General features: G+C 38.6%; 2 protein-coding genes across 2 annotated transcripts; both read right to left on the bottom strand.

Annotated features, from left to right (window-relative positions):
• Positions 1 to 807: 807 nt before the first annotated feature.
• Positions 808 to 9,741, bottom strand: LOC108414846 (mucin-3A-like). The gene is made up of 10 exons (XM_017687752.2): positions 9,257 to 9,741; positions 9,013 to 9,074; positions 7,143 to 7,267; positions 6,140 to 6,927; positions 5,842 to 5,906; positions 4,636 to 4,811; positions 4,285 to 4,397; positions 4,124 to 4,188; positions 3,786 to 3,964; positions 808 to 959 (listed from the first exon to the last, which is right to left on the bottom strand). Exons 1-10 carry the CDS (start codon positions 9,632 to 9,634, stop codon positions 868 to 870), a joined length of 2,043 nt encoding a protein of 680 aa, XP_017543241.2. The 5' UTR covers positions 9,635 to 9,741; the 3' UTR covers positions 808 to 867.
• Positions 9,742 to 11,117: 1,376 nt separating this feature from the next.
• Positions 11,118 to 17,698, bottom strand: LOC119261977 (mucin-5AC-like). The gene is made up of 5 exons (XM_037532570.1): positions 17,329 to 17,698; positions 13,369 to 13,482; positions 13,081 to 13,194; positions 11,277 to 12,330; positions 11,118 to 11,178 (listed from the first exon to the last, which is right to left on the bottom strand). Exons 1-5 carry the CDS (start codon positions 17,696 to 17,698, stop codon positions 11,118 to 11,120), a joined length of 1,713 nt encoding a protein of 570 aa, XP_037388467.1.
• Positions 17,699 to 24,202: the final 6,504 nt, after the last annotated feature.

Raw genomic sequence — 24,202 nt, forward strand, 5'->3', positions numbered from 1 at the left:
AAAATGAACAACTTGTCTGACTGTCCTGTACATGTCATTTTAGCATAATCATTACCTGCTTACATTTTCTTTTTCCACACAAATAACAAAAAAAATTACATATTTTTCATGTTTATTTGAAACAGCATAGTGTGTTAAGGAGTAAAATCTAGTAAATGAAAAGAATACCTATAATACAGCATATTATAATTTATCAATACATATGTAAATTCATCTAAGATATGTCTAACTACTGTAATAATTATCAGCATTCTAGCTTGAGAATATATAAATAAGATTAATGAACAAAAAAAACTTTGTACTGTAGTTCTTTAAAGTGCATGAGTCTCTTCACGTAAACCATGTTCAATAATTCCTTCAAATTCTTTGTCCCTTTTCATTAATAATTCTGAAGAAAAATCTAGCAGTGATTGCAAAATTTCAGAAAACTATAAAAATATCGCAATCACAAAAAGGAGCTGAACAGCCTTTATAATCATTTCCTCAGAAAATGGTAGGTATAAAGCCTTTCAACATTTTCCAGTTTAAAACAAATATACACCTAATATATACCTATTCTGAAGAGAGAGGTTTCAAGCATTCCAACTCAAAGAGTTAAATCGAAAGCTGAATCTCTTATGGCTTTTACAGAATAGAAAATAATGAACCTATATAGTAAAACATTTACATATATTGCAATACACATTAGAATTCATCGTACATAACAATATTAACTGAAGAAAAACAGTAGCATTTACTACTCATTCTACAATGGATCTGTTTTACTTGAGAGTTTTTCTTTAAATACTCTGTATTTTGGAAGCCTGTTAATATTTGCGACGTTTTGTTGTGGAGAAAAGATTCAAGAACCAGATTGTAGAATGTGCTTCAGCTGGACCGACTGACCAGAAGTGAGATGGCCACTGTAAAGGTTGCTGTGAACATGCTGATCTTGCTGCTGACATCACTTGATGATATTACTGCATTGCAAAAGAAAGAGAAATTTCTAAAAAGCTTGAAGCAACAAGATAATGAGGGTAAAATACAACCCTAATTCCAGTGAAGTTGGGACGTTGTGTAAAACATAAATAAAAACAGAATACGATGATTTACAAATCCTTTTCAACCTATATTCAATTGAATACACTATAAAGACAAGATATTTAATGTTCAAACGGATAAACTTTATTGTTTTTTGCAAATATTCACTCATTTTGAATTTGATGCCTGCAACACATTAGAAAGAAGTTGGGACAGGGGCATGTTTACCACTGTGTTACATCACCTTTCCTTTTAACAACAGTCAATAAGCATTTGGGAACTGAGGACACTAATTGTTGAAGCTTTGTAGGTGGAAATTTTTCCCATTCTTGCTTGATGCACAGCTTCAGTCGCTCAGCAGTCCGGGGTCTCCATTGATGTATTATGCGCTTCATAATGCGCCACACATTTTCAATGGGAGACAGGTCTGGACTACAGGCAGGCCAGTCTAGTACACGCACTCTTTTACTACGAAGCCACGCTGTTGTAACACGTGCAGAATGTGGCTTGGCATTGTCTTGCTGAAATAAGCAGGAACGTTCCTGAAAAAGACGTTGCTTGGATGGCAGCATATGTTGCTCCAAAACCTGTATGTACCTTTCAGCATTAATGGTGCCTTCACAGATGTGCAAGTTACCCATGTCATGGGCACTGACACAACCCCTATACCATCAGAGATGCTGGCTTTTGAACTTTGCGCTGATAACAATCCGGACAGTTCTTTTCCTCTTTGTCCCGAAGGACATGATGTCCATGATTTCCAAAAACAATTTGAAATGTGGACTCGTCAGACCACAGGACACTTTTCCACTCTATGTCAATCTCAAATGAGCTCGGGCCCAGAGAAGCCGGCAGCATTTCTGAGTATTGTTGATATATGGCTTTAACTACAAGGTACTTGTAGATGGAGCGACGAACTGTGTTTACTGACAATGATTTTCTGAAGTGTTGCTGAGCCCATGTGCTAATATCCGTTACAGAATGTTGATTTTTAATGCAGTGCTGCCTGAGGGATCGAAGGTCACGGGCATTCAATGTTGGTTTTCTGCCTTGCCGTTTACTTGCAGAGATTTCTCCAGATTCTCTGAATCTTTTGATGATATTATGGACTGTAGATGATGAAATCCCTAAATTCCTCTCAATTGCACGTTGAGAAACTGGTGGACTATTTGCTCACGCAGTTGTTCAAAGTGATGAACCTCGCCCCATCCTTGCTTGTGAACGACTGAGCCTTTCAGAGATGCTCCCTTTATACCCAATCATGACACTCACCTGTTTACAATTAACCTGTTCACCTGTTCAACTTTCCCAGTCTTTTGTTGCCCCTGTCCTAACTTCTTTGGAACATGTTGCGGCATCAAATTCAAAATGAGTGAATATTTGCAAAAAACAATAAAGTTTATCCGTTTGAACATTAAATATCTTGTCTTTGTACTGTATTCAATTGAATATAGGTTGAAAAGGCTTTGCAAATCATCATATTCTGTTTTTATTTATGTTTTACACAATGTCCCAACTTCATTGGAATTTGGGTTGTAGGATTTTGATTTTAAGAAGAATGTCATAGACTGTTTTCCCATTTTCAGCCTGCCACTTCCATTAGCTTCTGAAGCAGGTCTAGCATAAGCATATCTAGTATACCACAGTTATTGGGGCTGGAGAGCCTGATCGACTTGGTTGGCTCTAAATGGTACCTCCACATGCTGACACATAATTAAGTGAGGAGGAAACGTCCTGTGTAAAAGACAGTGAGTCATCACTTAGCTGTAGCTTTAGCATCTGCCCCAGCATTTGAAAAAGCAGCCTTCCTTACTAATGCCTCCACCTTTTCATAGATGAAAAATACCAGTTTAATCTGCAGTATCTAAAATAACCTCTTCAAATGTACTCCTCTGTGTGGTATCAGCTAAACATGCAGCTTTAAGGCACTTTGGTATCCTGCCCCCATTGACAGTCCAAAAAACATCAATCATCTCAGCAAATAAGCTTCAAAACCAAGCACACATCATATTTAAAATGAATCCAGCCCTTTGTAGATGATTAATAAACTCAACAGATTATCTGTAACACCTTAACAGCACAGCATTGAAGTAGCAGTAGTGAAGCCTCTGAATACACTGAAGTAAATCTCTTGAAAGTGTTCTTTTGATACATTACTTACATTAAATAGATGTGTTGTTAATACGTTACTTCAATTATATAAAACCTATCCTTACCTAAACTTACCCAAAACCTAACCCTAACCTTAACCTCAAATCAAAACCAAATCCCTAATGCTTTTGACATGTTACCATAGGTCCGCTCAAAATTAAGTGCCACTAATGTCTTAAATATTGATTGAACTATTGGTTTAGGTGAAACTGGAAATGTAGGAAACCTGCTTTCAGAGGACACCAGGAATAAAAACTCAACGTGAAAGTGGTCCATCATGTACATATTCTTTTCATATACTAGCAAATAGCATCTACCTCAAGTACACTTTAAGTTTCACAAAAGTCTCCTAAACTTTTTTGCAATAATACACAAATGTGGTAGGTTAAATGCAGTACGTTAAAGCTCCTGTCAGGAGTGACTACATTTTCATTCTAAATCATGTGGTAACAAAGATTACTTAGTAATACCATATTAAATAATAATTCTTGTTAATCTTTTTTGTGCTATGGCATCTTATCACATGGCATAGTACATTTGTACATTTGCAGTTTAATTGTTGTTCGATCTTTAGACAGACTAAATGATACAAACCATGTAGCTAAATTACTTACCAATGCCATTCACTATGATTTTTGAGGTGAAGATCTGGAAGGGGAGGCTGTTATTTTTAGCTGCTCTAATTATAGTTTGTCCAATCTGGGTGGTGTTGGGCAGTGTAGCAGATGTTCCAAACAACAGATCCATTGAGTTCTGGATCATTCTTATACCAGTAGAGCTGACTCCTCCATCACTGGATGGACAAACATAAAGTGAGTGAGGACAAAAGTTTGAAGCAAATAAAATTCTTTGCTATTGTTAGGATATAGAAATGCATATGACTGGGTGGTGATGCAAACTAACACAATGCTAAATCAGTGTGGACTTCCTTAAGTCTGAAGATAATAATTACCTGAAATTTGACAGTGTCAAGCTGCTGAATACTGAAGGGTAGTCAGCTGTGAAAAAGGGTTCCAGCTGAAAAATAAATAAGTGGTTACAAAGGAAACACATGAACATGCATCTTTATAGAGTAATTCTCAAATCATAGAGCATCACTAATTTCATACTTACTCCCCGTTTGATCATTGATGACCTGTTTGTGAATAAATCTGAAGAGGAGTCTGAGAGAGCCATTACAAAAGTGCCATTTGTTAGTAATATCACTGTGACAGTCTGTGGAACACCTGGAAAAAGTAGAGATAGGATGTTACATGAAAATTTGATAATGAGTGAATACAAAGGTTATAGTTTGATTGAATTTGTGGGTCATGGCAACGATGAACAAAATCATAATAACCATAATAATCATAAATTTGTCCTAACCACTGTGAACAACCTAACTGTGAAACATTACATAGACAGTGCAGACATAACAGTGCTCTCTTTAGTGGGAGGAAAGATAGACTAATCTGGTTAACTCACTGAGAACAGTGATGGAGGTTGCAACCACTGCCAAGTTGAAACCTGAGTTTGGATTTGATATAGCCTCTTTCAGAGTGCTCACAATTTCAGTAGAAGCCGGAATGGGCATTGTGGAGTTCTCATTGAATATTAACTGGACATCTGCTTCTACGTTTTCTACACGAGTGGTTCCAGGTCTGGGGAGAGAAAAAAATTAATTTTAATTTAATTTTAATTTTATTATTTTCAGCTACATTTTAAAAATGCATTCCAGTGAAAGAAAAAAATGCAATATATTGTTTGACCATTTTGAATATTGCATAACGTTTTTGTTTCTTTTTTGGATGTGTAAATGTCTTGTGTAAATGTCTTCTGAGGAATATAAATTGTGTCATCATGACAATTATTACAGCAGAAATACGTAGGGTGCATTTGCACTTGGTCTTGGCCCGGAAAAGGATGGCATGCCCACTGCAGGTAATGGGAAAAGACCTGCCCCAGGTGGAGGGGTTTAAGTATCTTGGGGTCTTGTTCACGAGTGACAGGAAGAGGGATTGTGAGATCGGCCGTAGGCTGGGACAGGCGGCAGCAGTAATGCGGTCACTGTACCAGACTGTAGTGGTGAAGAGGGAGTTGAGCCAAAAGGCAAAGCTCTCTGTTTACCGGTCGATCTACATCCCAACCCTCACCTATGGTCATGAGCTGTGGGTAATGACCGAAAGAACGAGATTGCGAATACAAGCGGTGGAAATTAGCTTTCTTCGTTGGGTGGCAGGCTACACGCTAAGCGATAGAGTGAGGAGCTCGGTCATCCGGAAGGAGCTCAGAGTAGAGCCGCTACTCCTCCGCATTGAGAGGAGCCAGCTAAGGTGGTTCGGGCATCTGATCCGGATGCCCCCTGGACGCCTCCCGGTGGGGGTGTTCCAGGCACGGCCTACCGAGACAAGATCCCGGGGTCGCCCTAGGTTGGAGTGATTATGTCTCCAGGTTGGCCTGGGAGAGGCTTGGGGTCCCCGGGAATGAGCTGGAGGAAGTTGCGAGGGACAGGGTCATCTGGGATTCTCTGCTCTCCCAACTGCTACCGGGACCCTGTCTGGACTAGCGGTCAACGATGATGGATGGATGGATGGATTTGCACTTTCATTGTTGTGGTCAAACTGTACAACAGTGCTCTCTTGTATATGTTAACATGAAAGGCAGTCTGTAGTCATGAGCACTGACTCTTACCTGAAGGCCAGCACAACAGTTCTGATGAAGAGAATCCCATATCGTGCCTTGTAGACCACATCAAACTGAAAAGAGAATTTCATTACTATGCAGAAATATTACATAGTGTGAGCTTGTATGGTGCTACAATGTATAGCTCTTCATGCTCCTCTCATCATTTCAGATTCAGAACTATTTTCCATTCGAATGCACACTGTCAAATATAGCATATTGTGTCAAATTCAGTTTTCTAGTTTCTAGTTCAAATTGTAGTAATATTTTAGAGAATGAAGTAATTAATGAACAGTCTGACACTCACTGATGCTGCCACTGTAAGGGCTAGAACGCGGAATTCCTCACTCTGAGGGTTACTCAGCTCTACAACATACACTTTCTGGATTACAATCTGTAGAGCAACAGCCGGGGGTGGACGCGTTGGTGCAGGTGTTGTTGTTGCTACTGTTGTTGAAGTAGTAGTAGTAGTAGTTGTTGTAGTAGTAGTTGTTGGAGTTGTGGTGGTAGTTGTTGGAGTTGTTCTAATAGTTGTAGAAGTTGTTGGAGTTGTTGAAGTTGTTTTTGTAATAGTAGTTGTTGGAGTAGTAGTATGAAGTGATGGGGTAGTTATACTAGTAGTATTTACTGTTGATGTTGTTGTGGTAGTTGTTGGCATTAATGTAGGTGTGGGTGTTACTTTTGTTGTTATTGGTGCTCTAATTGTTGTCATTTCAATCGTTTTTGCTGCTGTGCTAGTTTCTGGTATTGTTGTTTTCAGAGTAGTTGTAGTTGTTGGAGTAATTTCTGATATTGTAGTTATCAGAGTAGTAGTAGTTGTTGGAGTAGTTTCTGGTATTGTCGTTATTAGAGTTTTTGTAGTTGTTGTTGGAGAAGTTTTTGGCCTTGTTGTTATCAGAGTAGTAGTAGTTGTTGTTGGAGTAGCTGTTGGTGTTGAGACAGATGTTGAAGCCTGAAATGTAGTTGTGGTTGCTGGAACTTGAGTTGTTATTGCAGGAGAAGTTGTAGTTGTAGTGACCATTGTATCTGTAGTATTTGATACAGTTTTTGGTGCAGCTGTAGTCAGAACTGTTGGTGTTGTTGGTGTTTCTGTCACTGAGATGAAAAATCATCAAATCATGAAATACATAATTATTAGGTGGTTAGGTGGTCTCTAGGCATATGTTTTATTTATTAAGATACACATTTAATGTAAATGCTTATATCACCATAAAAAGCAAAGTTTGTTACCAGGTGTTCCTGCTAGTTTATTCTGGTTTGGACTAAGTAAGCCTGCTAGTTGACTAAAAGTATAAGTGTGTTGTACTTACCATAAACACTTGTAATGTTAAAACTAGATTTTGCATTGCGCAAAGTATCAATGACTGTCGTATCATTGGGCAGACTTCCGTAATCACTGAACTGTAAATTCATGTCTGTGATGATCGATCCAGACCTAAGAAGACAAACACAGATTTAAAAGATCATATATATATATATATATATATATATATATATATACACACAGTGGGGTAAAAAAGTATTTAGTCAGCCACTGATTGTGCAAGTTCTCCTACTTAGAAAGATGAGAGAGGTCTGTAATTTTCATCATAGGTACACTTCAACTATGAGAGACAACATGAGAAAAAAAATCCAGGAAATCACATTGTAGGATTTTTAAAGAATTTATTTGTAAATTATGGTGGAAAATAAGTATTTGGTCACCCACAAGCAAGCAAGATTTCTGGTTCTCACAGACCCGTAACTTCTTCTTTAAGAAGTTCTTCTGTCCTCCACTCGTTACCTGTATTAATGGCACCTGTTTGACCTCCTTATCTGTATAAAAGACACCTGTCCACAGCCTCAAACAGTCAGACTCCAAACTTAACCATGGCCAAGACCAAAGAGCTGTCGAAGGACACCAGGAAGAAAATTGTAGACCTGCACCAGGCTGGGAAGAGTGAATCTACAATAGGCAAGCAGGTTGGTGTGAATAAATCAACTGTGGGAGCAATTGTAAGAAAAATGTCATACAAGACCATTGATTATCTCCCTCGATCTGGGGTCCACGCAAGATCTCATCCCATGGGGTCAAAATGATCATGAGAATGGTGAACAAAAATCCCAGAACTACACAGAGGGACCTGATGAATGACCTGCAGAGAGCTGGGACCAAAGTAACAAAGGCTATCCTCAGTAACACACTACGCCAAGAGGGACTCAAATCCTGCAGTGCCAGGCGTGTCCCCCTGCTTAAGCCAGTACATGTCCAGGCCCGTCTGAAGTTTGCCAGAGAGCATATGGATGATCCAGAAGAGGATTGGGAGAATATAATGTGGTCAGATGAAATCAAAATAGAACTTTTTGGTTAAAAAGTTTTGGAGGAAGAAGAATGCTGAGTTGCAACCATACCTACTGTGAAGCATGGGGGTGGAAACATGATTTGGAGCTGTTTTTCTGCAAAGGGGACAGAATTATGTTAAGGGAAGAATGAACAGGGGCATGTATCGTGAGTTTTTAAGCCAAAACCTCCTTCCATCAGTGAGAGCATTGAAGATGGAACGTGGCTGGGTCTTCCAGCATGACAATGATCCCAAACACACCGCTCGGGCAACGAAGGAGTGGCTCCATAAAAAGCATCTCAAGGTTCTGGAGTGGCCTAGCCAGTCTCCAGACATCAACCCCGTAGAAAATTTGTGGAAGGAATTGAAAGTCCGTGTTGCCCAGTGACAGCCCCAAAACATCACTGCTCTAAAGGAGATCTGCAGGAGGAATGGGCCAAAATACGAGCTACAGTGTGTGCAAACTTGGTGAAGATTTGCAGGACACGTTTGGCCTCTGTCATTGCCAACAAAGATTATGTTACTTATTGAGTTGAACTTTTGTTATTGACCAAATACTTATTTTCCACCATAATTTACAAATAAATTCTTTAAAAATCCTACAATTTCCTGGATTTTTTTTCTCATATTGTCTCTCATAGTTGATGTGTACCTATGATGAAAATTACAGACCTCTCATCTTTCTAAGTAGGAGAACTTGCACAATCAGTGGCTGAGTAAATACTTTTTTACCCCACTGTATGTATGTGTATATATGTATGTGTATATATATATATATATATATATATATATATATATATATATATATATGCATGGAATTTAATATTGAGAATGCAGAATGAATATGCTTGATGCTCACCTGAATCTATTTACTGTTAGCTCAATGAAGTTGATGAATGCTGCCTCAAATTCTGGTTCAAACTGTTAATAAAATCAAGTCAACATTCATTATCACATTCAAGATTGCTCTCATCTTTACATTACAGTATATCATGTTTACTTAGTCATGAATAACAATAGTTAATAGTTATATTAAAAAACTAAATGTTTTTTCTTTTTAATTAAAACATAATTATTTAAATTTTCCAACACATTGGACAGACCTCTGATTTCACACGTGCTACTCTAGAGATGAAGGCTTGTGAAGATGAGTTCAGTAGGTCTGAAAAAAATTCTTCATTTGTTGTAAAGCTAATTTGCCATATGACAACTTGCATTGCTGTTGTTGGACCTGTTGTTGATTCCACACCCAATGTAGGTACAGTTGATTCCATAACAGTGATTGTGGTAGGATCTGCTGTGGTTGATTCAGACATTGCAGAAGTACTTGATTCCATGGTGGAAACTGTTGTAGATTCTGTTGTTATAGCTGTAGTTGATTCAACAGCTGAGGCTATACTTGAATCAGTGGTGAAAGATGTTGCAGAATATGTTGTTATGGCTGTTGTTAATTTAATAGTTGAAGCTGTACTTGATTGCATAGTGGGAATTGCTGTAGGTTCTGTTGTAAAAAGTGTAGTTGACTCAACTCTTGCAGCAGTACTTGGTTCCACTGTGGGAACTGTTGTAGGTTCTGCTGTTATGCCTGTAATTGATTCAACAGTTAAAGCTGTACTTGATTTTACAGTGGAAATTGTTGTAGGCTCACTTGTAGAAGATGTACTTGATTCAGCAGTTGCGGATGTTCTTGATTCTGTGGTGTAAATGTTTATGGGCTCAACTGTAATAACTGCACTTGTTTCAATAGGTGAAGCTGTACTTGATTTCATAGTGGGAACCGTTGTAGATTCTGTTGTAAAAATTGTAGTTGACTCAACTGTTGCAGCAGTACTTTGTTCCACATTGGTAACTGTTGTAGGTTCTGCTGTTTTGCCTGTAGTTGATTCAACAGTTAAAGCTGTACTTGATTTTACAGTGGAAATTGTTGTAGGCTCACTTGTAGAAGATATACTTGATTCAGCAGTTGCAGACGTATTTGATTCTGTGGTGTAAATGTTTACAGGCTCAACTGTATTAGTTGTAGTTGGTTGAATAATTGAAGCTGTACTTGACTGCACAGTGGGAATTGCTGTAGGTTCTGTTGAATAAACTGTAGTTGACTCAGTTGTTGCAGCAGTACTTGGTTCCTCCACGGGCACTGTTGTAGGTTCTGCAGTTATGCCTGTAGTTGATTCAACCATTAAAGCTGTACTTAATTTTACAGTGGAAATTGTTGTAGGCTCACTTGTAGAAGATATACTTGATTCAGCAGTTGCAGACGTATTTGATTCTGTGGTGTAAATGTTTACAGGCTCAACTGTATTAGCTGTAGTTGGTTGAATAATTGAAGCTGTACTTGACTGCACAGTGGGAATTGCTGTAGGTTCTGTTGAATAAACTGTAGTTGACTCAATTGTTGCAGCAGTACTTGGTTCCTCTATGGGAACTGTTGTAGGTTCTGCTGATATGCCTGTAGTTGATTCAACAGTTAAAGCTGTAGTTGATTTTACAGTGGAAACTGTTGTAGGCTCACTTGTAGAAGATGTACTTGATTCAGCAGTTGCAGATGTTCTTGATTCTGTGGTGTAAATGTTTATGGGCTCAACTGTAATAACTGCACTTGTTTCAATAGGTGAAGCTGTACTTGATTTCATAGAGGGAACCGTTGTAGATTCTGTTGTAAAAATTGTAGTTGACTCAACTGTTGCAGCAGTACTTTGTTCCACATTGGTAACTGTTGTAGGTTCTGCTGTTATGCCTGTAGTTGATTCAACAGTTAAAGCTGTACTTGATTTTACAGTGGAAATTGTTGTAGGCTCACTTGTAGAAGATGTACCTGATTCAGCAGTTGCAGACGTATTTGATTCTGTGGTGTAAATGTTTATAGGCTCAACTGTATTAGCTGTAGTTGGTGGAATAATAGAAGCTGTACTTGACTGCACAGCGGGAATTGCTGTAATTTCTGTTGAAAAAACTGTAGTTGACTCAATTGTTGCAGCAGTACTTGGTTCCTCCACGGGCACTGTTGTAGGTTCTGCTGTTATGCCTGTAGTTGATTCAACCATTAAAGCTGTACTTAATTTTACAGTGGAAATTGTTGTAGGCTCACTTGTAGAAGATATACTTGATTTAGCAGTTGCAGACGTATTTGATTCTGTGGTGTAAATGTTTACAGGCTCAACTGTATTAGCTGTAGTTGGTTGAATAATTGAAGCTGTACTTGACTGCACAGTAGGAATTGCTGTAGGTTCTGTTGAATAAACTGTAGTTGACTCAATTGTTGCAGCAGTACTTGGTTCCTCTATGGGAACTGTTGTAGGTTCTGCTGTTATGCCTGTAGTTGATTCAACCATTAAAGCTGTACTTAATTTTACAGTGGAAATTGTTGTAGGCTCACTTGTAGAAGATATACTTGATTCAGCAGTTGCAGACGTATTTGATTCTGTGGTGTAAATGTTTACAGGCTCAACTGTATTAGCTGTAGTTGGTTGAATAATTGAAGCTGTACTTGACTGCACAGTAGGAATTGCTGTAGGTTCTGTTGAATAAACTGTAGTTGACTCAATTGTTGCAGCAGTACTTGGTTCCTCTATGGGAACTGTTGTAGGTTCTGCTGTTATGCCTGTAGTTGATTCAACAGTTAAAGCTGTACTGGATTTTACAGTGGAAATTGTTGTAGGCTCACTTGTAGAAGATGTACTTGATTCAGCAGTTGCAGACGTATTTGATTCTGTGGTGTAAATGTTTATAGGCTCAACTGTATTAGCTGTAGTTGGTTGAATAATTGAAGCTGTACTTGACTGCACAGTAGGAATTGCTGTAGGTTCTGTTGAATAAACTGTAGTTGACTCAATTGTTGCAGCAGTACTTGGTTCCTCTATGGGAACTGTTGTAGGTTCTGCTGTTATGCCTGTAGTTGATTCAACCATTAAAGCTGTACTTAATTTTACAGTGGAAATTGTTGTAGGCTCACTTGTAGAAGATATACTTGATTCAGCAGTTGCAGACGTATTTGATTCTGTGGTGTAAATGTTTACAGGCTCAACTGTATTAGCTGTAGTTGGTTGAATAATTGAAGCTGTACTTGACTGCACAGTAGGAATTGCTGTAGGTTCTGTTGAATAAACTGTAGTTGACTCAATTGTTGCAGCAGTACTTGGTTCCTCTATGGGAACTATTGTAGGTTCTGCTGTTATGCCTGTAGTTGATTCAACAGTTAAAGCTGTACTGGATTTTACAGTGGAAATTGTTGTAGGCTCACTTGTAGAAGATGTACTTGATTCAGCAGTTGCAGACGTATTTGATTCTGTGGTGTAAATGTTTATAGGCTCAACTGTATTAGCTGTAGTTGGTTGAATAATTGAAGCTGTACTTGACTGCACAGCGGGAATTGCTGTAGGTTCTGGTGAAAAAACTCTAGTTGACTCAATTGTTGCAGCAGTACTTGGTTCCTCCACGGGAACTGTTGTAGGTTCTGCTGTTATGCCTGTAGTTGATTCAACCGTTAAAGCTGTACTTGATTTTACAGTGGAAATTGTTGTAGGCTCACTTGTAGAAGATGTACTTGATTCAGCAGTTGCAGACGTATTTGATTCTGTGGTGTAAATGTTTATAGGCTCAACTGTATTAGCTGTACTTGGTTGAATAATTGAAGCTGTACTTGACTGCACAGTGGGAATTGCTGTAGGTTCTGTTGAAAAAACTGTAGTTGACTCAACTTTTGCAGAAGTACTTGGTTCTTCTGTGGGAACTGTTGTAGGTTCTGCTGTTATGCCTGTAGTTGATTCAACAGTTAAAGCTGTACTTGATTTTACAGTGGAAATTGTTGTAGGCTCTCTTGTAGGAGATACAATTGATGCAGCAGTTGCAGATGTTCTTGATTCTGTGGTGTAAATGTTTATGGGCTCAACTGTAATAATTGCACTTGTTTCAATAGTTGAAGCTGTACTTGATTTCATAGTGGGAACCGTTGTAGATTCTGTTGTAAAAACTGTAGTTGACTCAACTGTTGCAGCAGTACTTGGTTCCACTGTGGGAACGGTTGTAGGTTCTGCTGTTTTGCCTGTAGTTGATTCAACAGTTAAAGCTGTACTTGATTTTACAGTGGAAATTGTTGTAGGCTCACTTGTAGAAGATGTACCTGATTCAGCAGTTGCAGACGTATTTGATTCTGTGGTGTAAATGTTTATAGGCTCAACTGTATTAGCTGTAGTTGGTGGAATAATAGAAGCTGTACTTGACTGCACAGCGGGAATTGCTGTAATTTCTGTTGAAAAAACTGTAGTTGACTCAATTGTTGCAGCAGTACTTGGTTCCTCCACGGGCACTGTTGTAGGTTCTGCTGTTATGCCTGTAGTTGATTCAACCATTAAAGCTGTACTTAATTTTACAGTGGAAATTGTTGTAGGCTCACTTGTAGAAGATATACTTGATTTAGCAGTTGCAGACGTATTTGATTCTGTGGTGTAAATGTTTACAGGCTCAACTGTATTAGCTGTAGTTGGTTGAATAATTGAAGCTGTACTTGACTGCACAGTAGGAATTGCTGTAGGTTCTGTTGAATAAACTGTAGTTGACTCAATTGTTGCAGCAGTACTTGGTTCCTCTATGGGAACTGTTGTAGGTTCTGCTGTTATGCCTGTAGTTGATTCAACAGTTAAAGCTGTACTGGATTTTACAGTGGAAATTGTTGTAGGCTCACTTGTAGAAGATGTACTTGATTCAGCAGTTGCAGACGTATTTGATTCTGTGGTGTAAATGTTTATAGGCTCAACTGTATTAGCTGTAGTTGGTTGAATAATTGAAGCTGTACTTGACTGCACAGTAGGAATTGCTGTAGGTTCTGTTGAATAAACTGTAGTTGACTCAATTGTTGCAGCAGTACTTGGTTCCTCTATGGGAACTGTTGTAGGTTCTGCTGTTATGCCTGTAGTTGATTCAACCATTAAAGCTGTACTTAATTTTACAGTGGAAATTGTTGTAGGCTCACTTGTAGAAGATATACTTGATTCAGCAGTTGCAGACGTATTTGATTCTGTGGTGTAAATGTTTACAGGCTCAACTGTATTAGCTGTAGTTGGTTGAATAATTGAAGCTGTACTTGACTGCACAGTAGGAATTGCTGTAGGTTCTGTTGAATAAACTGTAGTTGACTCAATTGTTGCAGCAGTACTTGGTTCCTCTATGGGAACTGTTGTAGGTTCTGCTGTTATGCCTGTAGTTGATTCAACAGTTAAAGCTGTACTGGATTTTACAGTGGAAATTGTTGTAGGCTCACTTGTAGAAGATGTACTTGATTCAGCAGTTGCAGACGTATTTGATTCTGTGGTGTAAATGTTTATAGGCTCAACTGTATTAGCTGTAGTTGGTTGAATAATTGAAGCTGTACTTGACTGCACAGCGGGAATTGCTGTAGGTTCTGGTGAAAAAACTCTAGTTGACTCAATTGTTGCAGCAGTACTTGGTTCCTCCACGGGAACTGTTGTAGGTTCTGCTGTTATGCCTGTAGTTGATTCAACCGTTAAAGCTGTACTTGATTTTACAGTGGAAATTGTTGTAGGCTCACTTGTAGAAGATGTACTTGATTCAGCAGTTGCAGACGTATTTGATTCTGTGGTGTAAATGTTTATAGGCTCAACTGTATTAGCTGTACTTGGTTGAATAATTGAAGCTGTACTTGACTGCACAGTGGGAATTGCTGTAGGTTCTGTTGAAAAAACTGTAGTTGACTCAACTTTTGCAGAAGTACATGGTTCTTCTGTGGGAACTGTTGTAGGTTCTGCTGTTATGCGTGTAGTTGATTCAACAGTTAAAGCTGTACTTGATTTTACAGTGGAAATTGTTGTAGGCTCTCTTGTAGGAGATACAATTGATGCAGCAGTTGCAGATGTTCTTGATTCTGTGGTGTAAATGTTTATGGGCTCAACTGTAATAATTGCACTTGTTTCAATAGTTGAAGCTGTACTTGATTTCATAGTGGGAACCGTTGTAGATTCTGTTGTAAAAACTGTAGTTGACTCAACTGTTGCAGCAGTACTTGGTTCCACTGTGGGAACGGTTGTAGGTTCTGCTGTTTTGCCTGTAGTTGATTCAACAGTTAAAGCTGTACTTGATTTTACAGTGGAAATTGTTGTAGGCTCACTTGTAGAAGATGTACTTGATTCAGCAGTTGCAGACATATTTGATACTGTAGTGTAAATGTTTATGGGCTCACCTGTAACAACTGTACTTGGTTCAATAGCTGAAGCTGTACTTGATTGCATAGTGGGAATTGTTGTAGGTTCTGTTGAATAAACTGTAGTTGACTCAACTGTTGCAGAAGTACTTGGTTCCACCACGGGAACTGTTATAGATTCTGATCTTATGCTTGTAGTTGATTCAACAGTTAAAGCTGTACTTGATTTTACAGTTGAAATTGTTGTAGGCTGTCCTGTAGAAGTTGTTCTTGATTCAGCAGTTGAAGACATACTTGATTCTGTGGTGTAAATTGTTATGGGCTCAACTGTAATAGTTGTACTTGATTGAATAATCGAAGCTGTGCTTGATTGCATAGTGGGAATTGCTGTAGGTTCTGTTGTAAAAACTGTAGTTGACTCAACTGTTGCAGTAGTACTTGGTTCCTCTGTGGGAACTGTTTTAGGTTCTGCTGTTTTGTCTGTAGTTGATTCAACAGTTAAATCTGTACTTGATTTTACAGTGGAAATTGTTGTAGGCTCTCTTGTAGAAGATGTACTTGATTCACCAGTTGCAGATATTCTTGATTCAGTGGTGTAAATGTTTATGGGCTCAACAGTAATAACTGTACTTGTTTCAATAGCTGAAGCTGTACTTGACTGCACAGTGGGAATTGTCTTAGGTTCTGTTGTAAAAAGTGTAGGTGACTCAACTCTTGCAGCAGTACTTGGTTCCACTGTGGGAACTGTTGTAGGTTCTGCTGTTTTGTCTGTAGTTGATTCAACAGTTAAAGCTGTACTTGATTTTACAGTGGAAATTGTTGTAGGCTCACTTGTAGAAGATGTACTTGAATCAGCAGTTGCAGATGTATTTGATTCTGTGGTGTAAATTGTTATGGGCTCAACTGTAATAACTGTACTTGGTTTAATAACTGAAGCTGTACTTGATTGCATAGTGGGAATTGTTGTAGATTCTGGTGAATAAACTGTAGTTGACTCAACTGTTGCAGCAGTACTTGGTTCCACTGTGGGAACTGTTGTAGGTTCTGCTGTTTTGCCTGTAGTTGATTCAACAGTTAAAGCTGTACTTGATTTTACAGTGGAAATTGTTGTAGGCTCACTTGTGGAAGATGTCCTTGATTCAGCAGTTGCAGATGTTCTTGATTCTGTGGTGTGAAGGTTTATGGGCTCAACTGTAATCACTGTACTTGGTTCAATAGCTGAAGCTGTACTTGTCTGCACAGTGGGAATTGTTGTAGGTTCTATTGTAAAAAGTGTAGTTGACTCAACTCTTGCAGCAGTACTTGGTTCCACTGTGGGAACTGTTGTAGCTTCTGCTGTTATGCCTGTAGTTGACTCAAAATTTAAAGCTGTACTTGATTTTACAGTGGAAATTGTTGTAGGCTCACTTGTAGAAGATGTACTTGATTCAGCAGTTGCAGACGTATTTGATTCTGTGGTGTAAATGTTTATGGGCTCAACTGTAACAACTGTACTTGGTTCAATAGCTGAAGCTGTACTTGACTGCATAGTGCGAATTGTTGTAGGTTCTGGTGAATAAACTGTAGTTGACTCAACTTTTGCAGAAGTACTTGGTTCCACCACGGGAACTGTTATAGATTCTGATCTTATGCTTGTAGTTGATTCAACATTTAAAGCTGTACTTGATTTTACAGTGGAAATTGTTGTAGGCTGTCCTGTAGAAGTTGTTCTTGATTCAGCAGTTGAAGACATACTTGATTCTGTGGTGTAAATTGTTATGGGCTCAACTGTAATAGCTGTACTTGATTGAATAATTGAAGCTGTGCTTGATTGCATAGTGGGAATTGCTGTAGGTTCTGTTGTAAAAACTGTAGTTGACTCAACTGTTGCAGCAGTACTTGGTTCCTCTGTGGGAACTGTTTTAGGTTCTGCTGTTTTGCCTGTAGTTGATTCAACAGTTAAAGCTGTACTTGACTTAACAGTGGAAATTCTTGTAGGCTCTCTTATAGAAGATGTACTTGATTCAGCAGTTGAAGACATACTTGATTCAGTGGTGTAAATTGTTATGGGCTCAATTGTAAGAGCTGTAGTTTTTTGAATAATTGAAGCTGTGCTTGATTGCATAGTGGGAATTGCTGAAGGTTCTGTTGTAAAAACTGTAGTTGACTCAACTGTTGCAGCAGTACTTGGTTGCACTGTGAGAACTGTTGTAGGTTCTGCTGTTTTGCCTGTAGTTGATTCTACAGTTAAAGTTGTACTTGATTTTACAGTGGAAATTGTTGTAGGCTCACTTGTAGAAGATGTACTTGATTCAGCAGTTGCAGACGTATTTGATTCTGTGGTGTAAATGTTTATGGGCTCAACTGTAACAACTGTACTTGGTTCAATAGCTGAAGCTGTACTTGATTGCATAGTGGGAATTTTTGTAGGTTCTGTTGAATAAACTGTAGTTGACTCAACTGTTGCAGAAGTACTTGGTTCCACCACGGGAACTGTTATAGATTCTGATCTTATCCTTGTAGTTGATTCAACATTTAAAGCTGTACTTGATTTTACAGTGGAAATTGTTGTAGGCTGTCCTGTAGAAGTTGTTCTTGATTCAGCAGTTGAAGACGTACTTGATTCTGTGGTGTAAATTGTTATGGGCTCAACTGTAATAGCTGTACTTGATTGAATAATTGAAGCTGTGCTTGATTGCATAGTGGGAATTGCTGTAGGTTCTGTTGTAAAAGCTGTAGTTGACTCAACTGTTGCAGCAGTACTTGGTTCCTCTGTGGGAACTGTTTTAGGTTCTGCTGTTTTGTCTGTAGTTGATTCAACAGTTAAATCTGTACTTGATTTTACAGTGGAAATTGTTGTAGGCTCTCTTGTAGAAGATGTACTTGATTCACCAGTTGCAGATGTTCTTGATTCTGTGGTGTAAATGTTTATGGGCTCAACAGTAATAACTGTACTTGGTTCAATAGCTGAAGCTGTACTTGACTGCACAGTGGGAATTGTTGTAGGTTCTGTTGTAAAAAGTGTAGTTGACTCAACTGTTGCAGCAGTACTTGGTTCCTCTGTGGGATCTGTTGTAGGTTCTGCTGTTTTGCCTGTAGTTGATTCAACAGTTAAAGCTGTACTTGATTTTACAGTGGAAATTGTTGTAGGCTCTCCTGTGGAAGTTGTTCTTGATTCATCAGTTGAAGACATACTTGATTCAGTGGTGTAAAGTTTTATGGGCTCAACTGTAATAGCTGTAGTTTTTTGAATAATTGGAGCTGTGCTTGATTGCATAGTGGGAATTGCTGAAGGTTCTGTTGTAAAAACTGTAGTTGACTCAACTGTTGCAGCAGTACTTGGTTCCTCTGTGGGATCTGTTGTAGGTTCTGCTGTTTTGCCTGTAGTTGATTCAACAGTTAAAGCTGTACTTGACTTTACAGTGGAAATTGTTGTAGGCTCTCTTATAGAAGATGTCCTTGATTCTCCAGTTGCAGATGTTTTTGATTCTGTGGTGTAAATGTTTATGGGCTCAACTGTAATAATTGCACTTGTTTTAGTAGTTGAAGCTGTACTTGATTGCATAGTGGGAACTGTTGTAGATTCTGTTGTAAAAATTGAAGTTGACTCAACTGTTGCAGCAGTACTTTGTTCCACATTGGTAACTGTTGTAGGTTCTGCTGTTATGCCTGTAGTTGATTCAACAGTTAAAGCTGTACTTGATTTTACAGTGGAAATTGTTGTAGGCTCACTTGTAGAAGATGTACTTGATTTAGCAGTTGCAGACATATTTGATTCTGTGGTGTAAATGTCTATGGGCTCAACTGTAATAACTGCACTTGTTTCAATAGTTGAAGCTGTACTTGATTGCACAGTGGGTATTGGTATTGATTCTGTTGTAAAAATTGAAGTTGACTCAACTGTTGCAGCAGTACTTGGTTCCACTGTGGGAACTGTTTTAGGTTCTGCTGTTTTGCCTGTAGTTGATTCAACAGTTAAAGCTGTACTTGATTTTACAGTGGAAATTGTTGCAGGCTGCACTGTAGAGGTTGTACTTGATTCAGCAGTTGAAGACATACTTGATTCTGTGGTGTAAATGTTTATGGGCTCAACTGTAACAACTGTACTTGGTTCAATAGCTGAAGCTGTACTTGATTGCATAGTGGGAATTTTTGTAGGTTCTGTTGAATAAACTGTAGTTGACTCAACTGTTGCAGAAGTACTTGGTTCCACCACGGGAACTGTTATAGATTCTGATCTTATCCTTGTAGTTGATTCAACATTTAAAGCTGTACTTGATTTTACAGTGGAAATTGTTGTAGGCTGTCCTGTAGAAGTTGTTCTTGATTCAGCAGTTGAAGACGTACTTGATTCTGTGGTGTAAATTGTTATGGGCTCAACTGTAATAGCTGTACTTGATTGAATAATTGAAGCTGTGCTTGATTGCATAGTGGGAATTGCTGTAGGTTCTGTTGTAAAAGCTGTAGTTGACTCAACTGTTGCAGCAGTACTTGGTTCCTCTGTGGGAACTGTTTTAGGTTCTGCTGTTTTGTCTGTAGTTGATTCAACAGTTAAATCTGTACTTGATTTTACAGTGGAAATTGTTGTAGGCTCTCTTGTAGATGTTCTTGATTCACCAGTTGCAGATGTTCTTGATTCTGTGGTGTAAATGTTTATGGGCTCAACAGTAATAACTGTACTTGTTTCAATAGCTGAAGCTGTACTTGACTGCACAGTGGGAATTGTCTTAGGTTCTGTTGTAAAAAGTGTAGGTGACTCAACTCTTGCAGCAGTACTTGGTTCCACTGTGGGAACTGTTGTAGGTTCTGCTGTTTTGTCTGTAGTTGATTCAACAGTTAAAGCTGTACTTGATTTTACAGTGGAAATTGTTGCAGGCTGCACTGTAGAGGTTGTACTTGATTCAGCAGTTGAAGACATACTTGATTCTGTGGTGTAAATGTTTATGGGCTCAACTGTAACAACTGTACTTGGTTCAATAGCTGAAGCTGTACTTGATTGCATAGTGGGAATTTTTGTAGGTTCTGTTGAATAAACTGTAGTTGACTCAACTGTTGCAGAAGTACTTGGTTCCACCACGGGAACTGTTATAGATTCTGATCTTATCCTTGTAGTTGATTCAACATTTAAAGCTGTACTTGATTTTACAGTGGAAATTGTTGTAGGCTGTCCTGTAGAAGTTGTTCTTGATTCAGCAGTTGAAGACGTACTTGATTCTGTGGTGTAAATTGTTATGGGCTCAACTGTAATAGCTGTACTTGATTGAATAATTGAAGCTGTACTTGATTGCATAGTGGGAATTGCTGTAGGTTCTGTTGTAAAAGCTGTAGTTGACTCAACTGTTGCAGCAGTACTTGGTTCCTCTGTGGGAACTGTTTTAGGTTCTGCTGTTTTGTCTGTAGTTGATTCAACAGTTAAATCTGTACTTGATTTTACAGTGGAAATTGTTGTAGGCTCTCTTGTAGAAGATGTACTTGATTCACCAGTTGCAGATGTTCTTGATTCTGTGGTGTAAATGTTTATGGGCTCAACAGTAATAACTGTACTTGGTTCAATAGCTGAAGCTGTACTTGACTGCACAGTGGGAATTGTTGTAGGTTCTGTTGTAAAAAGTGTAGTTGACTCAACTGTTGCAGCAGTACTTGGTTCCTCTGTGGGATCTGTTGTAGGTTCTGCTGTTTTGCCTGTAGTTGATTCAACAGTTAAAGCTGTACTTGATTTTACAATGGAAATTGTTGTAGGCTGTCCTGTAGAAGTTGTTCTTGATTCAGCAGTTGAAGACATACTTGATTCAGTGTTGTCAATTGTTATGGGCTCAACTGTAATAGCTGTAGTTGTTTGAATAATTGAAGCTGTGCTTGATTGCATAGTGGGAATTGCTGTAGGTTCTGTTGTAAAAACTGTAGTTGACTCAACTGTTGTAGCAGTACTTAATTTCATGGTAGAAATGGTTGCAGGCTCTACTGTATTTGATTCAGTAATTGCAACAGTACTGTTGTCCATAATGGAAACTGTTGTTGGTTCTACTGTTAAAGCTGTGGTTGATTCAACAATTGGACTAGTACTTGATTCCATGGAGGAAACTGTTGTATGTTCTAGTGATAAAGCTGTGGTTGAATCAAAAGGAGGAAAAGCATCTGATTCCATGGTGGAAGTAGTTGTTGGTTCTACTGTAGTTGATTCAGCAATTGCAACAGTACTGAAGTCCATGGAGGAAACTGTTGTTGGTTTTACTGTTAAAGCTGTATTTAATTCAACAATCAAAGCAGTACTTGATTCTGTGAGGGAAACGGCAGTAGATTCTAATGTAAAAACAGTACTTGATTCATCAATTGAAGCAGTACTTGATTCCATGGTGAAAACTGTAGTAGGTTCTACTGATAAAGCTGTGGTTGATTCAACAGTAGGAGAAGTATCTGATTTCATGGTGGAAATATGTGTTGGTCTTACTGCAGTTGATTCAGAAATTGTAACAACATTGTAGTCCATGGGGGTAACAGTTGTTGGTTCTGCTGTAAAAGCTGTAGTTGATCCAATGTTTGCAGCAGTACTTGATTCTGTGTCGGAAACGGTTGTAGATTCTAATGTAAAAATGGTAGTTGCTTGAGCATTTGCAGCAGTACTTGATTCCATGGTGGAAACTGTAGTAGGTTCTACTGTAGTTGATTCAGCAATTGCAACAGTACTGAAGTCCATGGAGGAAACTGTTGTTGGTTTTACTGTTAAAGCTGTATTTAATTCAACAATCAAAGCAGTACTTGATTCTGTGAGGGAAACGGCAGTAGATTCTAATGTAAAAACTGTACTTGATTCATCAATTGAAGCAGTACTTGATTCCATGGTGAAAACTGTAGTAGGTTCTACTGATAAAGCTGTGGTTGATTCAACAGTAGGAGAAGTATCTGATTTCATGGTGGAAATATGTGTTGGTCTTACTGCAGTTGATTCAGAAATTGTAACAACATTGTAGTCCATGGGGGTAACAGTTGTTGGTTCTGCTGTAAAAGCTGTAGTTGATCCAATGTTTGCAGCAGTACTTGATTCTGTGTCGGAAACGGTTGTAGATTCTAATGTAAAAATGGTAGTTGCTTGAGCATTTGCAGCAGTACTTGATTCCATGGTGGAAACTGTATTAGGTTCTACTGTAAAAGCTGTGGTTGATTCAACAATTGGAGCAGTACTTGATTCAATGGTAGAAATTATTGTAGCTTCTGCTGCAGTTGATTCAACAATTGCAACAGTACTGTTGTCCATGACGGAAACTGTTGTCTGTTCTGCTGCAAAAGCTGTGGAAACGGTTGTAGATTCTAATGTAAAAATGATAGTTGATTCAACAATTTCAGCAGTACTTGATTCCGTGGTGGAAACTGTTGTAGGTTCTACTGTAAAAGCTGTGGTTGATTCAACAATCGGAGCAGTACTTGATTCCATGGTAGAAATGGTTGTAGGTTCTATTGCAGTTGATTCAGCAATTGCAACAGTACTGTATCCCATGGGTGAAACTGTTGTCTGTTCTGCTGCAACAGCTGTGGTTGATTCAACAATTGTACTAGTACTAGAAACTGTTGTATTTTCTACTGATAATTCTGTGGTTGAACCAAAAGTATGAGAAGTATCTGATTCCATGGTGGAAATTGTTGTAGGTTCCACTGCAGGTGATTCAGCAGTTGCAACATTACTGTAGTCCATGGGTGAAACTGTTGTTGGTTCTACCATTAAAGCTGTAGTTGATTCAACATTTGCAGCAGTACTTGATTCTGTGGGGGAAACTGTTGTAGGTTCTACTGTAAAAGCTGTGGTTGATTCAACAATCGGAGCAGTACTTGATTCCATGGTAGAAATGGTTGTAGGTTCTATTGCAGTTGATTCAGCAATTGCAACAGTACTGTATCCCATGGGTGAAACTGTTGTTGATTGTACTGTTAAACCTGTAGTTGATTCAACAATTTCAGCAGTACTTGATTCTGTGGTGGAAACTGTTGTAGGTTCTACTGTAAAAGCTGTGGTTGATTCAACAATCGGAGCCGTATTTGATTCCATGGTAGAAATGGTTGTAGGTTCTATTGCAGTTGATTCAGCAATTGCAACAGTACTGTAGTCCATGGGTGAAACTGTTGTTGGTTCTACCATTAAAGCTGTAGTTGATTCAACATTTGCAGCAGTACTTGATTCTGTGGGGGAAACTGATGTAGATTCTAATGTAAAAATGATAGTTGATTCAACAATTTCAGCAGTACTTGATTCCGTGGTGGAAACTGTTGTAGGTTCTACTGTAAAAGCTGTGGTTGATTCAACAATCGGAGCAGTACTTGATTCCATGGTAGAAATGGTTGTAGGTTCTATTGCAGTTGATTCAGCAATTGCAACAGTACTGTATCCCATGGGTGAAACTGTTGTTGATTGTACTGTTAAACCTGTAGTTGATTCAACAATTTCAGCAGTACTTGATTCCGTGGTGGAAACTGTTGTAGGTTCTACTGTAAAAGCTGTGGTTGATTCAACAATCGGAGCAGTACTTGATTCCATGGTAGAAATGATTGTAGGTTCTATTGCAGTTGATTCAGCAATTGCAACAGTACTGTATCCCATGGGTGAAACTGTTGTTGATTGTACTGTTAAACCTGTAGTTGATTCAACAATTTCAGCAGTACTTGATTCTGTGGTGGAAACTGTTGTAGGTTCTACTGTAAAAGCTGTGGTTGATTCAACAATTGGAGCAGTACTTGATTCCATGGTAGAAATGGTTGTAGGTTCTATTGCAGTTGATTCAGCAATTGCAACAGTACTGTATCCCATGGATGAAACTGTTGTCTGTTCTGCTGCAACAGCTGTGGTTGATTCAACAATTGTACTAGTACTAGAAACTGTTGTATTTTCTATTGATAATTCTGTGGTTGAATCAGAAGTATGAGAAGTATC

The sequence above is a fragment of the Pygocentrus nattereri genome, chromosome 22, assembly GCF_015220715.1.
Source record: "Pygocentrus nattereri isolate fPygNat1 chromosome 22, fPygNat1.pri, whole genome shotgun sequence".
Classification (NCBI taxonomy): Eukaryota; Metazoa; Chordata; class Actinopteri; order Characiformes; family Serrasalmidae; genus Pygocentrus; species Pygocentrus nattereri.

Bases quoted from the DNA above. Each gene is read 5' to 3' on its own strand.
- LOC108414846 (XM_017687752.2), bottom strand. From the start codon at position 9,634: ATGCAATCAAGTACAGCTTCAACTATTAAATTAACAACAGCCATAACA. The intron at 6,928-7,142 runs GTAAGTACAACA...TTTTCATCTCAG, and splicing joins TAACATTACAAGTGTTTATG to TGACAGAAACACCAACAACA. The intron at 5,907-6,139 runs GTGAGTGTCAGA...TTCTCTTTTCAG, and splicing joins CCCTTACAGTGGCAGCATCA to TTTGATGTGGTCTACAAGGC.
- LOC119261977 (XM_037532570.1), bottom strand. From the start codon at position 17,698: ATGCAATCAAGTACAGCTTCAGCTATTGAACCAAGTACAGTTGTTACA. The intron at 12,331-13,080 runs GTACAGCTTCAA...AATCAACTACAG, and splicing joins GGTTCCCACTATGAAATCAA to GCATAACAGCAGAACCTACA. The intron at 11,179-11,276 runs GTCTGCAACTGC...AATCAACTACAG, and splicing joins TACACCACAGAATCAAATAC to GCATAACAGCAGAACCTACA.